The following is a 16,275-nucleotide window of genomic DNA, read 5'->3' on the forward strand; positions in this document are numbered from 1 at the left end:
GGAGAATGGGAGTGAGGCCTGGGTGGTAACACGCATGCAACTTAGGTATAATAGAAAGAGCGAGGGGAAAGGTAGAATATAGAGAAACCAAGGGAATTACATGGAGGTGACCAGAGAGAGGAAAATGTGGTGGATAAAGCCAAAGAAAAGGAAAGACGGAGAACATTAATTGTGGCAAGAGAATGAGAGATGAAGATGAAAGAGTGTGGAAATCAAATAAATGAAAATGGGGTTGGGGATATGAGTAGGGAAGAGGGTAAAAGAACAAAAAAATAAAAGCAATAGTGGAGGGAAGAGGAAAGGATGATTGATAAGGAGCAGCGTGGGACAGGCGGAGAGAAGAGATGCGGCGTAAAGGAAAGATAAGAAATGCAAAAAAAAGAAAATAGAGAAAAGCAAAGAAAAGAAAAGATAAGACAAGAAACAAGACGGAGGGAAGGCAGAGAAGGGGAGGGGGAGGAGAAATGCGACACGGTGTGAAGCAGCAGGGGCCTTTGAAGTGAAGCTAAGCTTCACTTCAAAGGTGTGGGAGGAGTGCTGCTACGGCCTGGGGGAAGCTGGCTGGGGAGGGGGAGGAGAAATGCAAGTTTATGGCCCAAAAGCGCGTGCCTGTGGCCACGTGAACTTAATGAAAACCGCAGCAAAAAGCCTGTGGTTTCACGAGGATTTTGAGCACTTGAATTCTCGCTCCCTCAATGCGCTTGCGCGCATTGTAGGTCACGAGACCTAAAAAACATCTAATTTTGCAGGATTTTTACAAAACTACCGATTTTGCATTTTCCCCAAAATTGCTATATCATGGGGGGTCTGTATTATGTATCTTCCACCATCCAAGGGACATTGTGTAGTTATTTTGACAGTTGGTGCATTCTCTATGATGACTCCTTTCCCTCCATTCAAAGAGATTCCATTTGCTAAGATTACGGCTGAATATTTCCTCTCCAAGTGTTTTCAACTACATCGGTTACCCACCATAATAGTGATGGAGTGACATATCCGATTTTGGAAAGTGTTGTGTTCAGCCTTGGATGTTCAGAGAGCTCTGTACTCAGGATTTCATCACCAGACTAGTGGCCAAAATTAAAGTGTACCAGTGTTTGGAACTGTATGTAATGCTACATAAAATAATTGATCAAAATACCTAACTTTGTCTTTGCTTACAATAATGCAAAGGATAGTGTTATCAAGATGTCACCCTTTATTTTCTGCCCGCAAGAATATCATCCTAAAATGTTCTCACTTCTCCACATATTGATCCTTCAGTTTATGGGGCTGCTGATTATAATCAATTAAACGACATTTTGTCTTGGATAACCTTCATAAGGTAAAGATAGCCTTGGCTAAAGCTGCTAACCACTGTAGAATTCCATCACCAAATTTCAATCCTGTTGATAGTGTTTGGTTGTCTGCTCAATTCCTTTCTGCTCAGACATTCCGCTTCAAGTTGAGACTTCCCTTTATTTGTTCCTTTGTTGTAATAGGCCAGATAAACCCTTTAATTTATCGCCTTTATCGTCCTTCTACTTGGAAGTTACATCTTGGGTTCAATACTTTTCCACTATAACCTGATATTCTTGATCCATTTTACAGAGGCATTCTCACTCCTACTCCTGTCATGGTTCAGAAACAACCAGAATTTGAGGTACAGGAAATGTGAGAGACTCTGCTTTGCAGGAGACATTGGGCCACCTGATCCAACACCATTTAAGTGGAATATTTATATATATTGTTAACTAAAACAAAGTCATCTTGTATACACTAGTAGGCCTGACTTATGGTTGATGTTAATCCTGTTACCATTGTGATGTACACAAATGAGAATCGTTAATGATTTTAATAGAAACAAACAATTGATAAATCAGTCATTAAAGAATTCCGTCCCTGACCAAATGTCAAAATCAGGATGCCTAAAGTCCAGAATTTTTTGGGACTCCCAGCAGGGTCGTACAGTAGCCTCTTTTGTTCCTAGTAGGATTCCATTTGAATTCAGACATGAAACAAAATTTCAGATGTGCTTTGTCACAGAGCTCGCTATACACTTTAGCTAAAGTCCTCTCAATATCTTAGGGGAAATGTGTTTTCCCAATGACTATTGGTGCACTGCTTTGTAACAAATCGTGCAGGATGTCCTTTGACCTTCTTTGTCTGTTTGCAGTTGAAGCAGCTGGGTCACAGTGTGGACAAAGTGGAGTTCATTGTGATGGGTGGCACATTCATGGCACTTCCAGAAGACTACAGAGACTTCTTCATCCGGAACTTGCATGATGCCTTATCTGGGCACACATCAAACAATGTGGCAGAGGCGGTCAGGTGAGCGTGTTGGAACTGTTATATCACTGAAAATTAAATGTGTTATTGTCTCTAATGATCATCAATGACTTGGGAATTAGTGGGGTTAGTTAGACTTGAACATATACTCTGCACCTCCCACCATGGCCGGCAACCATACAGCTCATCTGTACTGAAGTGCTATTTAGCAACATGCTCCGAGTACCTAATGTAGCCTGTGGGTCACAGTTGATGGTCACCCCAGGAGCTCTTACCCCTGCTCTCCTGTTTTCATAAATTAATTTTATTACCTTCCTCTCTGCTTGCCCTGTTTGAGTTGCAGCTGCTATTGATGCTGTCACCTGCAATAAAAAGGTCTTGGGAAATGAGTGACTGAAACTCCTGGAAGACCTCTCAACCTTGGCCTTGTCGTTGTAGAACCACAGGCCTCTCTGGGCCGTGGAGCTGCTTTAGCACCCCCTGCCTGGCAGGAAGTGGAGAAGGCAGTGAAGTTGAGAGCTGAAAGCCAAAGTCAGCACAAGGGAAGTAAAAAAAAATAAAATAATGGTTGAGCGTGAGGAAATTGGAGGAGGACCAGAGGAGTTCCAGGGTCGAGAGATTCTGGGGTGTGGGGAGACCTTGAATAGGCATGTTGTTGGTTGTTAAGGAGGATGGCATCGTTTTTTTAGGGTGCTGATAACTCCCCTGCTTTACACCCATGAGTGCTACAACAACGATATGATAGATTTCCTGCTCTTCCTTATCCTTTCTGTGGCAGAAGGTATGGCAGCCAATGGGGGTCTGGAGATGTTGAGAACATGCTTTTGAGGGGAAAGAAGAGGAGAAGATGGAGGAGGTGATCAATGTGGTGGTCAGAGCCAGAACCTGGACAGAGGCTGGCATTACACATGGGTCTCCCTATGATGAATACGGAGACAGGGTTCAGAGAGGGTCTACTGGTTTAACCACCAACAAACATCAACCACAACAAAAGTGAGAATTAGAAGGAAAGAACCATAACTGAGCCCAGACTTTGGTCACGTAATCACTGTGCCACTGGAACACGCCTGTACACCCAAATCCCATTCAGTGGGCTGTTACCCTTCATGCTGACAGACTGCAATATATCATGGTTCAGCCTCAATGTTTCTTCTTATGGATATGGTTTCTTATCACAAACAGTAGTGTCTTTTTTAACTCTCGCCAGGTTTTTAATTTGTTTATCTGCACTGTATTTGTAATTCTATGTGGATTCATATGATGATGCCGCTGCTGCTTTTGTATACAATGTATGCTGTATGACAACTTTTTTTACATTTTGGGATACTTTTATCAATAAATTGTCTTTAAAACTTTGTACTTTACTTGTATGTGTGAGCACACTGCTTTTTGGGCAGAATGGGAACCCTCAAGTTTGGATGTATATAATTTTGATTGATTGAGTATAAAACATTGGTGGTGAAGTAGTCTCCAAAGGACAATTCTCTGCTTCTTTTTGATTGAACCCTAGTCCTTTGGGCGTTTAAAGGGTCCCTCTCACTTTCTGTAAGAATTAATTCAAGCATTCCATCCATTACATTGTTGTTATTGTGTTGCCTAAGATAATAATTTCTGGCCAGTTATCTATTTCCCTCCCTGCTATTTGAGAAATGCTGTTAAGACCTTCTCCCAGTACAGTGCAAGCTTCAGGCAGGACCACAGTATATACAAAATTGTGCCTTCTTCACCACATTGTCTCCAACAAACACTGAGCTTAGTCTGATCTGATTTATTCAGCCTCTCTTGTGTGTAGTGCCACCTATACATGATCTCATGCAGCATATTGTTTCATTGTGCGCATTTTGCAAAGTTGACTAACAACTGAGTGCATACTTCCTCTCAATGTCTGTCTTTGGAATGCACGTTTTACAGGGTCTGTCTCGTTGAAAATCATGTAGATTTTGGACATTAATTGTTTAGTGGTTGTGAGCTTCTGGAGACATTTTTCAAAAGCTCTGGGGGATCTTTTATTATTGCCTTTTCTGACCAATGGCTGCAGTGTTCATTTTCTAAGCTCATGATAGTGAAATCTCTGTGATTGCATGATGTTTTATCTTACTTCATTCTCTTCAAATGTCCTAAGAGTGCCTCTGCCATAGAGGTAACATAGTCGGGAACCTCCCTAGTGTCTCTAAACATGCAACTCTTGGCCCGGTCGCAAAGTCTGAGTTTCTAGAAAGGTAAGGGGAATGCAGTCAGGCTCATGAGTTTCACAAGGCTTTCACATTTTTCTTGTATGGTGTGCATAACTGTTGTAGCATTTTAAAAACAAATTCAGGTAAATTTGGATGTTATGTTATGGTATTTATTTGTAGGGTGTGCATATTACGCAGAAGAGTACCCTTGCTCCTGATAGAAGGGGGTGACTGGAATGTCCACTGGAGGCCTATTGGAAGAGCCAGGTTTTCAGTTGCATTCTGAACTTCAGGACTGAGCTGGCTGACCTCATGGGGAAGGGAAGTTCATATGTTTCGGGGAGAAAGTGCGTCCAGCAGCTTTGGCTCAACTGGGGACGTGGTCAAGTAGTAGGCCAGACAGTTCGAGGTGTCTTGTTGGGATGTGGATGTGGCCATTGAAGTATGATGCGCCATGATAGTACAGAGCCCTGTGAGCGTGGGTGAGAAGTTTGACGCAGGAGCGTTTCTGGAACGGGAACCAGTAGAGGTCTCTCAGGGGCTTGATTATGGGAGTCCGGGGTGGTAAATTCAGTGAAAGTCTGGTGGACGTGTTTTACACCACCTTGAGTCTGTTCATTAGCTGTGCCGCGATGCCAGCTTAAAGGGAATTGCTGTAGACGAGCCTGCTGTTGATAAGGGCTTGTAACACTGTTCTGTGGACATTGAGCATGATCCATTTGAATACCTTCCTGAGCATTGTATGGGTGAGAAAGCATGTTGACGCAACTGTGTTGACCTGGTTCACCACTGAGATTTGGTTGTCTGCAACAATGCCCCGGTTTCTAGCAGCTTTTGGGAGGGGAAGCACAATCTGCAAGTAGGTAGAAATCCAGGAAAACGGAAAAATTGAGTACCACTTAGAGTTGGAAAAAATATAATTTTTTTAACCACTGATTTTGCAATTTTCTGTCACTAAAAACTGGAAGGAGGGTGATTTTAGCACAGCAAACGCTTTGTTGGCATTTGCTCGCCATGCTTTTATGTACATTAGATTTGTTCGCAAAAAATAAAAAGTTTACTACACTTTAGCTATTGTTCCCCCAGGTGTATCCACAAATCCTGGGCTCCTTTAGAATTCAGAACATGTGCCGAAAAAAGGATATAGGTTTGGCCTGGATACATTTTGTGGAAAAATAGTTGTGAAGGCTTAAGAGTAGACTGCCCATACATAAAAAATAACGTCTCCATGCATGGAGGGGGAGGGGATTTGTAAACCCTCAGCATTTAAGGGAGTGTATGTTACTTGGTGAATTGACGGCCATGTTATCCACTTGTTCAGTTGCTCTGATAAAGTGCAATGAATGGCAGGTACTGTCCCTCTGGGTTCTGTAACCTTGGCACTAGTTGTGTTTTGAAAACCAATCTGTTGTTTCGCTTCTTGCCTCTTTATAGCCTCGTACAGCAGTATAAAAACAGCTAGAAATAGTCTTTTATTTGAAAGCTGATTTATGGTGCTTCAGATGGTTTCTAGAGGCAAACATGGATTACCCCACTACTGTTCTAATTGAATATTTTAATGTATTCTTGAAATGGATTGTTATGGTAATCGTTTCCCCATCTGCCTAAGGGACTCCTTGCTAGATTACTCATTGTGAGTGCAAGTGCCATAGTGTGCTTCTCATGCCAGTAGAGGAAAGTAGGGGGATCGCGCTAGATACCGGTTCCGGCAGCTATTTCTGGGCCAGATCTTGGACTCGGTCTGGACCCAGTAAAATATGCTAAATTTGTCCTGGTGTCCTTTTCAGACACCAGGACACAATTCAGCAACACTCGCACATTGCCTGCATTCCGTTCGTTGCTGCAACCTGCAGGGGGTGAGGGTGCTTTCTTTTTTTCACTTCCAGCTGGGCACAATCAAAGACCTGATTTAAAGGGCCACTAGCCCATTTTTAGTTCAAGTATTATCCTGGCTGGGAGCCATCTGGAGCACCTAGATGCCAATGCAGTAGAAGGAAATAAAGACACAGATTATCACAAGTACTTTAGAGAAACTATGACCTCAATGCAGGTTTTTGACTTTGTTCAACCACCCCATGCAAGAGATATACATGCACTGAAAGGATGTAGGATTTATCTGTGTGGGAGTAAATGGCCATCTTGACTCTAAAAGCACCGCAGAGCCATGTAAATAGTTGAAATACTTAGAACATCACTTCTTTCGCAACAGCTAATCTGGTTCTTATTCCTTGTATAGTCATGTTTACTGATATCAAAGGACTCATAAATATCTAGCTAAGGAACTGATTGCTCTGCAAGGCATCATACTTCGAAGAAAGCTCTCATGTGTAATGGAATATTCCAAGATGCCTGGGAGAATGCTCCAGGATCCATGCCTCTTCGTCCTCCGCTTGTAGGACTTGGATTGACTTGTAAGCAGAACTGTGGCTTGCATCCCTCGTTATTCTTTTAGATAATTAAAACCCATTGTTTCATAATGAATATGCAGGGTTTAAATATTCAGTGTCTGTCCTGTTTGTGTTTGTGGTCTTGGTTCCTCTTGATGATTGGGTTATAATGGGCCTTGATTAGGGACAGTGTGTGTCGAATCTTAAAACCTTACACTACTGATTAGAACATGCGATGTCTGCCTCATTAAAGGACGGTAGCCCAAAAGCTTCCCGCGCTTGGCAGTCCGAGTAACTTACTCACAAAGATCCCAGTAGAAAGGGCCCGATGAATGATCCATGGCCTCCTGGCAGCTAGTTGTTCTATCAAAGAAGGAAATTAGTGGACAATTAGCTTATTGATTTCTTTCTTTGAAAAACATGTACAAGCGGTGACAAAGAAAAGGAAATACTTCCTATCTCAGAACACAAAGCGGAAGGCAAGATCTTGTATTTCCGGATGCCTGTCAGTGCAGAATGTGTACCTTATGATAAGAGCGCAAAGGATTTTTTCCACCCTGCAAACAGTGTTTGCTGCAGCATGATACTGTCTTATTGTTAAATCAACAGTTTAGTATATTTTTATTAATATATTTCCCTATGTAGGCATGGCAAGACCAAGATCGCGTCACACACATGGTATTTCACCTGCTCCCTGGAAACTGCCTCAAAAATGGGAATAATTTTGGCAAACTTGTATCATTGGGAGGCCGGTAAAGGCAGGTAGGGAATAACTTACACTCCAACTAGGCTGGATTTTAGAGGATTTTCCTGCGGCCGCCGGGGGAGAATCAAGCATTTGCATAGCCAATAGGTCTCGCCTTTGGCCCTTAAAGTGTTTAGCCATGCAGCACATTACAAGCATCGTTCAGTAAATAAGTGACGTTAAATATCACTCCTAGTCATCAAGAAATTCACTATTTGCAAAGTACGTAATTCTCCATAAATCATCAACCGACAACAAAACCGGTAATGAACCCTATAGTAATCTTTAAGAGGTAAAGCCCATATTTACTCCAGTAGCATTATGTCTTGAAGACAGTGTATGCACGTTGCCTTGGCTTGACCTAAAAATGGCGTATGCTCTGTTCGTTTTTCTAGTAGACTGAAATGGTGGCAGTGATAAAAAGTGAAGTTTACAAGTTAATGGAGACAGCTAAACACTTAAAGAAAGTCCTAATCACACATTTTATGATGTCTTATATCACTGAAGACTCCCTTTAACTTAGTATGTGTTTAGTTTAGTTTATAGCACTGTGGAAATGTATTTGACAACAAACCAAGTGCCACATGTGATTTGTTTTAAGAAGTGTAGTGTAATGTTTTGTTATATTCAAGGATTCTAAGCATATTTGATCCTACTGCAATATTACTACATGTTTGATTCCCTCCATGTCCAGTCCAATAGCATCTTACTCATTACTGGCAAGAAGCAGTTTGGATGTGAGAGCGCAATACAAAAATAGTATTGTAGCATTAGAATTTTGTGTTAATAAAATAAATATATAAAACATGTTAAGAGGATGAAAGGAGAATGTGAGTGAGAGTGTGTTTGTGCACGTGTGTGTGTTTATGAGTGTGTGCTTTTTACAGAATTAATGTTGGGTTTTAATAAATACAGATGTGACTCTTCAGATAAGTTGCTTGTTACGGACACATGCATACTGAATTTTGTGATCCCGGCTTCCCTGCCGTGAAAAAAGTATTGACCCTGGACCAAGTATTTGGTCTAGTGTTCCAGTTCTTATATTTGGTAAATATGTGTGTTAATTGTTTTATTTATTTTAAAAAATGGAATGTTATGTTTACCCTGGAAGTGTTTAGAGGTAATTCATTTTCTGTGGGTGTTCTATACGATAGTATATAATTTCAGAACACAAAGCACCTTATTATCTTGAAAAAATGGTACAACAATATATTGTTAAAGATTTCGACTCTTGAAAAAATAATCTTCCCAAGAGTTGGGTAATAGTTCAGGAACCATTACATATTGACAGGGGCAAGGGAAGTGCTCAACCTGGAAAGCGTCAACTCCTTGGCAGTGTGTTGACTGGTGATTGCAGTTATCGTGTTGCATGCTACGTGCATTGGGGGAGCAAAGGGAAAAGACAACACTGTGCTCGATTCACGGCCACGGCACTTAATGGAACATGCAGTGCGGTGACTGTGCACAGGCGCTGTGCTGATAAAAGGTGATCGGCAGCACACGCAGAAAGAAAGCCGGCGCACAAGGTAAACAAAACACGAACACTTAACAAGAGCACAGACAGGCCAACAAAATAGGAGTGCTCTCAAATTATCCCCAATAACATGAAGAGTAAGAGCACATGTTACAGGTGCAGTCCTCATGGGAGGATACAAAAGTCCAAAAGGAGAGTGTGACGAGGAGGACCCGGACTCGGGCCCTTCAGGCTTACCTTTACCTGTGTCCCCTCTTTTTGCACAGCACACCGACACATGGAAGACGGCTGACGACTGGTTCAACCCCTTACGTGACCCTGAGGAGCCGTGTTACTTTAATTGGGCGGAGCTGGACCCTGAGCCCGCCACCTGCCGGAGGTAAAGCAACGCCCAAAGCAGACTCAGGTGTGTGTTACACCCGGAGGGAGTGGAGAGTGGTGGCGTGAGGAGGAAGCAGAGTGGCGGACGGAGAACCAAAGAAGAGGATTGCGAGCGAGGAGGAGGCGGGAGAGCAGCGGAGGAGGACGGGAGAGGAGAAGAGCGTGGAACATCGGCTGGAGGAGGCAGGAGAAGAACAGCGGAGGACGGAGGCAAGAGACGAGGAAGGCAGCGAATCACCGACCTGCGGAGCAGAGGGGCGAAGGAACCGAGACGACTGCGACAAGCCGGGAGGCCAACGGGAAGACGCATCGCCCAGCCACACTTCCTTCGAAGTGTGGCTAGAGCAGGTACGGTCACGGTTCACGGGGTGGGCAGGGCGTAAGTGGGGCAAACCACCGTGAGACGATACACCCGACCATCTGTGCACCAAATCCCCACCCTTCACCTTATCGGCACCATAACTTTTGTGAGCACGGTGGTCCCTCACTTCCCTACCCTAAACAGCCATCTAAATCCTTTGCCTAGATATTGGTTTCTTTCTTTCTGGGGCGGCGTTCCGGACGGGAGTCGAGACGGCAGAAGCAAGGCCTACAACACCCAGGAGGCACCGGGAATCACGGCGGTTTGGAACTGCGAAACAAGCGGCAGAGGACGCCGAAAACCCGCTCCCTTTCTACAGAGTGCCTGTACAGAAGAGACGACAATATAAAACAATAAAACCCTCGTTACCCAGATCCCCTGTGTCCGTGAGTTTATTCGATAACCCGACCTAAAGCTCACAGAGGGACTACTAAGCGTATTTACCAACCAAAAGCCAGCATTTACAAAGGACCGTAAGAGGAACCAATGAAAAAGATGCACGGTGCTCTAAGCCCATATTGTAGATACAGCATGTCTCGAAGAGACAGCATGCATGTGCTTCCTAGGCAAGAACTAAATATCAACATAGCACCGAACCCAGCAGGTACCAAGTCACAGAGCAGACCAGGAAGATGCTGACCCCATTCTTGGACCAGAGCGGAGCATGAGCTGCTCTCATGGACAGGCAGCCGGCCCTGTACCCCTGCATATGAAAACAAGCATCCGGCCCTTAACCAGGAGAGAACGGAGTGAAAGGTGAAAAGCAGGCGGCGTGACTGCCGCAAAAATTATGGGGTGCCGAGCTCACCGAGACCTTGCTGACCAGACGGGAGAATGGAAAAGAGAGAAGTGTGGAGAGGATCTGGAGCATCCATGGAGGTGTTTAACAAAGGACTAGTCCTGCCCGGAGGCGGAAACATGAAGGCCCCCCCTGTTCACCCAAGCAGTCTTTTCCCACATGGTATGGGAATGTTCTGTTATGTAATCTTACAGTAATTTAATTTAGCGGACAAACTAACCCGGGAGATAAATCGGAGTTAAAACAAAACTGTCTTGAGCAGTTTCCTGAATTTGATCTGGTCAGGGCCAAGTATGGATGTGGCATACTTACGTTATTCCAATAGAAAGTGGCCAAGTAAGACAAAGACCAGCCTCTACATCTGGACAGTCTGATACAGGAGACGGTGAGTCAGACTTTGTCCTTGTATCTCAAGTTCCTGACTGGGCTATAACACCGAACAGGCTGAGTGGCCAGATTGCAATGGAGTAAATAGCGGTTGAGAAGTCAGCTAAAGCTAGAGAACCACACCCCCTGTACACAAATACCAGTATACCTTTACAAAAGAGCCAACCACCTCTGGGAGGCCACAAACAGAGTGGGTAAGAGGTTCTCCCTTCCAGGGAATAAAGCCTAGGAATAACAGAAACAAGCCCCTCAGAAACAAGTGAAGAATTGGAGGGGACATAAAGGAGATAATTCAGACCAACACTTTTCCTGCCCTCTGAACCATACAGGGGCATATAACAGGTGAAACCGGTGGGCAATTGGCAAAGAACAAAATCCAGGTTAGGCTACTGGAGTTGACGGGAGCTCCTTGCAGATAAAGGCTAACTGTCAGAATCAGTTTTACCTTCCCAGAGAAGGCATTAGCTCAGGCCTATTCAAACAGAAGGAGGGTGGTAGCACACTGCCTCAAATCCCTGTACTCAATTCGCCTCAATGCTTCATGGTAAATGTAGTGCATGATAACACTTACTTCAGTAGTCTTATCTAATTTTTCACCCTTGTTGGTGCAGCCTGTGCTGTGCTACTATAGACATGTTTCTGGATCTATTCCTTCATCGGTAGAGACCAACAGATCGTTTTGGGTGTGCTGGAAATGCTGCCCATGCTCTTCTCAGGTTTATGTACCACTCACTCGGCGCTGGTGCATTATCATAAGTTTGTCAGCTCAGTAGCTCAAGGGAGCATTTTCACACAGGAGGAGAGTCCCTTAACATAAAGTTGTAAAGACCTTTAGCCCTACTTAACACCAACTATAAAATACTGGGGATATTAGTAGCTAATAGATTAATGCCAATGATAAAAGATCTAGTGTACCACGATCAAAGTAGGTTTATACCTAGCCATAACAGATCAGATACACATTATACTGGATTTTCTCTTCTACATCATGACAAATCATGGATAACACATCACAGATGGGTTAGTACCCTGCGGTAGCTTTTCTTGATATAGAAAAGGTATTTAATATGCTCCTTTGGCCTTATCTTTTTGAAGTTTTTAAGAGGATGGTCTTTGGAAAATGAATATTGATGTTATTAAAGTTTCTCTACTCCGATCCACTTGCAAGAGTTTGCAGAGGTTGAGTAATTTCAGAAAATTGGCCAAGAAAGGGGGTTGAGAGAGGGGTGTTTATTGTTTCTTTTATTTTTCGCACTAGCAATGGAGCCGCTAGCATGTGAAATGCGAAGCAGAGGTCAAGAATGGGGCTTACCATTGCTGCATAGTCTACGTAGAATTTCTTTATATTCCGATGATGCATTATTATTTCTAAGAGACCTCACCAGTTCAGATCCATATTGGTACTCCGAGTTAATCTGGAAAAAGTATGCCTTTCCTCTGGTAGCTGCTGAATATGATGAACCAGAAGTTGTACTTAAATGGGAAGGAGAAATGTTCAAATATTTGGGTGTGCTGGTGTACAATTGAGATGATAAAGTCAAGAATAGTAAACGCGGGAAGACAATAACAGAAATCAAGCACTCAATCCCCTTCTGGTGTAAACTGAACATGTCAGTATTGAGAAGGGTTGTGAGAGTGCACATTAGACAACCTAGACTCCTTTATTATTTCTTTGCATTGCCCACTATTCCTAAAAATATTTTCTTAAAGGACTTGAACACCCTATTATCAGAGCTGATATGGGGAATATGCAGGAGAAGAATAGTCGTGGGCAATGCTTTGCGACTGCTAGTGAAGGGAGGGCTGGGAGCCTCGAACCGTGAAATACCTAAATCAAATGGGAAACTATACATTTGAGGAAATGAGGGAAACATAGGGGTTGGGCCTGGGCCAATTCCTAACTTAAAACGGGCAGCCAAACTGACATTAGGGAGGAAGAAAATGAACCACTCAGGACTATCCATAATAACATAATTGTGCAATCAGACATGCAGTGACCATACCACATAAAATGAGAATGGGAGGAAAAGATTGATTGGGAACTCACTTAGTAATAGTAGAGCAGACATCTGGAATACACCAAGAAGGTGACAAGAAACCTATACTTTACATTATCCCTGTTTAGCTACTTACACTAGACTTACTTGGCCCCAGTTAGAATTGAAAAATGTAACTGGGTGCCTCCGACCAGTGTGCCAGATGCCAACCAATGTAAGCAGTCTTTTCCCACATGGTATGGGAATGTTCACTGATTAAACAATACTAGTGGGAAAAGATGGCAACAATCTCTAAGGTGACGGAAAAAGGCTAGAGATGACTCCCCTGCTATGTTGGGCAGATGCGTGGACCAAAGGGGCTGGGCGCAAGTCCTTGCTAAAAAAACTAATATGGCAATGAATAGGAATATCAGTAGATGCCCAACCTTGAAATTATGGTTACAGGATGTTAAGAAATGGACTCAAGCCAGGATGGCAGCTACTGAGAAACAAAGGACAACAGGCAAAGCCACCGTGCACTATGGCTGGGACACCATCACACTGGCATTGACACCAAATTTAGACAAACGCGCACCATGGCGACGAGTGCTTTGCGACATAACTCCTTAATCACCACACAGTAACATCAGCAATGTGCCCCTGAGACCACATTCACATAACACAAGGTATCCTAGCCAAGGATGGTTGAGGGCTCATACAGGAAAGCTACACAAAGGATACTGCATGAGACACAAGAGTGAGGCAAGAGCACTCTTTATGAAGTGGCAATGCCAAGACTGGACTGCCTGTTCATAAGGAAAAAGTGCAAGAGATTGATGGGGGGCATGGAGGAGTGGATGTTGTTTTTGTTATTCTTGAAAGAGATCGCTGTCCTGAAGTTTGATACTGTCTGACTGTAACAAACAAGGGAACGGATATGACATGAATGTCATAAATGATAAAACTTAATAAACAGCCATTTAAAAAATCCTTACCTTACAGGCAGGTGTCCCATCTCCTCTTCTGCAAGTTTTGAAATGATGGGTTTGTCCGTTTCTCATTTTTCCTTTTCTGGAACTAACTGTGCTCCTTGAGAATAGACTCCACGCCAGGAAAAGATTTAAGGTCTGCCATTCCCTGCTAAACACTTAATTTATACATTATTAGTTGGGTTCAGTCGGTGCAGTAGCATCAAGAAACTATTATTTAGTGTTCACATTCTCTGCAAATAAAAACCTAGGTGATGCCTTTAATTTTAAAGGGTACTTCCCCAATTTCTCTTTATGGATTGGAACATTGACTCCTCCTAAAACAGGAAATAGTAAGCTTCGAAATGTAATAACAAAGTCGCATTGACGCAGGGGAGTGAGGGGAAGATTGCTATACAAATCTCCCCTTTAAAATATATGAAATAAGATTACACTTTGTCTTTAATGTAAAAATAGGAAACTGTGATGAAACATTACATGGCAGTGCGGTTAGGAGGGAATCTATTATTATTATTATTGCGAGTTTTGTATAGCGCCTGGTTACCAATAGGCATCCCCGCGCTTATCAGAAAATAACACAGCTACAAGAATGCAAGGATTAAACAGAGAACAAAAAAGTTTTTAAAAGTTTACAAAACCTGAAGAGACTGGCTTCGGAGCGCAGTTGTAAGGGCAGTGAGTTCCACAAGGAGGCCACATTTATTGAAAACCTTCTGCCCCCAGTTCTTGCCTTTTTCACCCTGCCAACCTGAAGGAGATGTTGGTGGTCAGAGCGGAGGGAACGAGAGGCCTTATAGGGCTGGACCATCTCCTCAAGAATAGGTGGACCCACCCCGTGCAGGACTTTGTGGGCGATGCAGAGTGACTTGAATTTCACCCGGTCCTTCACAGGGAGCCAGTGCAGTGCCCTCAACGCCGGGCGGGCAGATTGCCGCCTAGGGAGACCCGTCAAAAGCCTGGCAGCCGCGTTCTGCACTTGCTGCAGTCTGTTCAGGGTAGATTCAGGTGCGCCCAGGAAAAGCGCATTGCTGAAATCCAGCCGCGAGATGATAAGTCCCTGGATGAGAAGCCTTCGAGTGGCCACTGGGAGCAGGGGCAGAATCTTCTGGGCTGAACGGAGCAGGCCAAAGCACACGCCAGCAGTCTTTTTGGCATGGGTTTTAAATGATAGGTCCTGCTCCAGCCATACCCCCAAGCTCTTGATCTCCTGCTTGGGGGGGGGCATCGGTCCCAAACAGTCTGGCCAGCTGCTGGGGGGCAAAGATGGAGAGGAGTTCCCCAGCAGCATCAGTTCCGTTTTGGAGCCATTTAACGTTAGGGCTGAGCTGCAGATCCACGTGTAGATCTTTTCAAGACACGTGTGCAGCCAGTCGGGATGGTACGCCGACTGGGAGAGGCCTACCACCAGCTGGGTATCATCAGCGTAACTGATGATTTTGATACCCAGCGGCCGTACCACATTCTCCAGGGGGGCCATGTAAACGTTGAATAGGGTAGGGCTCAATGAAGAGCCCTGTGGCACACCACACTGGAGAGGGGTAGAAGATGATTTTTCCTGGCCTTCCCACACCTCAAATGTACGACCTTCTAGGAAGGAGGCGAACCATTTGAGGGCCAAACCCGTGACCCCCACCCCTGACAGCCGTTGGAGAAGCACCTGATGGTCCACGGTGTCAAAAGCAGCGCTGAGGTCCAGGAGGATCACTGCCACTGATCCCCCCGAATCCAGCATGCTCCTCGCATTCTCCACGACCGCCAGCAGGGCGGTGTCGGTCCCCTGACCGGGCCGAAAACCCGTTTGGGAGTCGCCCAGGAGGGAATTGGCTTCCAAGAAGTTGGAGAGGCGGCTATTCACCAACTTCTCAGCCACCTTACTGATACCCGGCAGCAAAGAGATAGGCCGAAAGTTGGCGAGATCGGCGGGATCGAGGTTAGGCTTTTTCAAAAGAGCCTTAACCACCGCCCCTTTCCAACTGGGGGGGACCACCCCATGGGCGAGAGACAGGTTTATCAAGTCTGTAGCAGGGCCAACGATAGTAGATGACACCTGTTTAAGATATTTAATAGGTGCTGGGTCTTTCGGGGAGCCACTCTTCATAGATCTCAGCACCGACAGGAATCTAAAAATAATACTTTTATTTAAGGTGGAATTGTCTTAGAATATAAACACTAATATGGTTATTCGCTTCTACTAAACTCTTTCAAGCCATTCCATATATTGCATAAATAGTCTTTCGTTAGTGGGGGCTAGGAGGTCTTCTTTCATAGTACCTCAGTAGTGTAACACGTGCACTGGCTTCAAAATGTTTGAGCGCTTTAGCATAAAATTTATTT

General features: G+C 44.2%; 1 protein-coding gene across 1 annotated transcript in view; it reads left to right on the forward strand.

The window, feature by feature from the left end:
* The window catches only part of ELP3 (elongator acetyltransferase complex subunit 3), an 805,914-nt gene that overhangs the window by 127,478 nt on the left and 662,161 nt on the right, over positions 1–16,275 (forward strand). Inside the window, exon 7 of the mRNA XM_086928018.1 lies at positions 2,156–2,310. Coding sequence (XP_086784144.1) covers positions 2,156–2,310 — 155 coding nt within the window. The remainder of the gene's footprint in view (positions 1–2,155; positions 2,311–16,275) is intronic.

Source organism: Lissotriton vulgaris, chromosome 6 (genome assembly GCF_964263255.1).
Source record: "Lissotriton vulgaris chromosome 6, aLisVul1.2, whole genome shotgun sequence".
NCBI lineage: Eukaryota > Metazoa > Chordata > Amphibia > Caudata > Salamandridae > Lissotriton > Lissotriton vulgaris.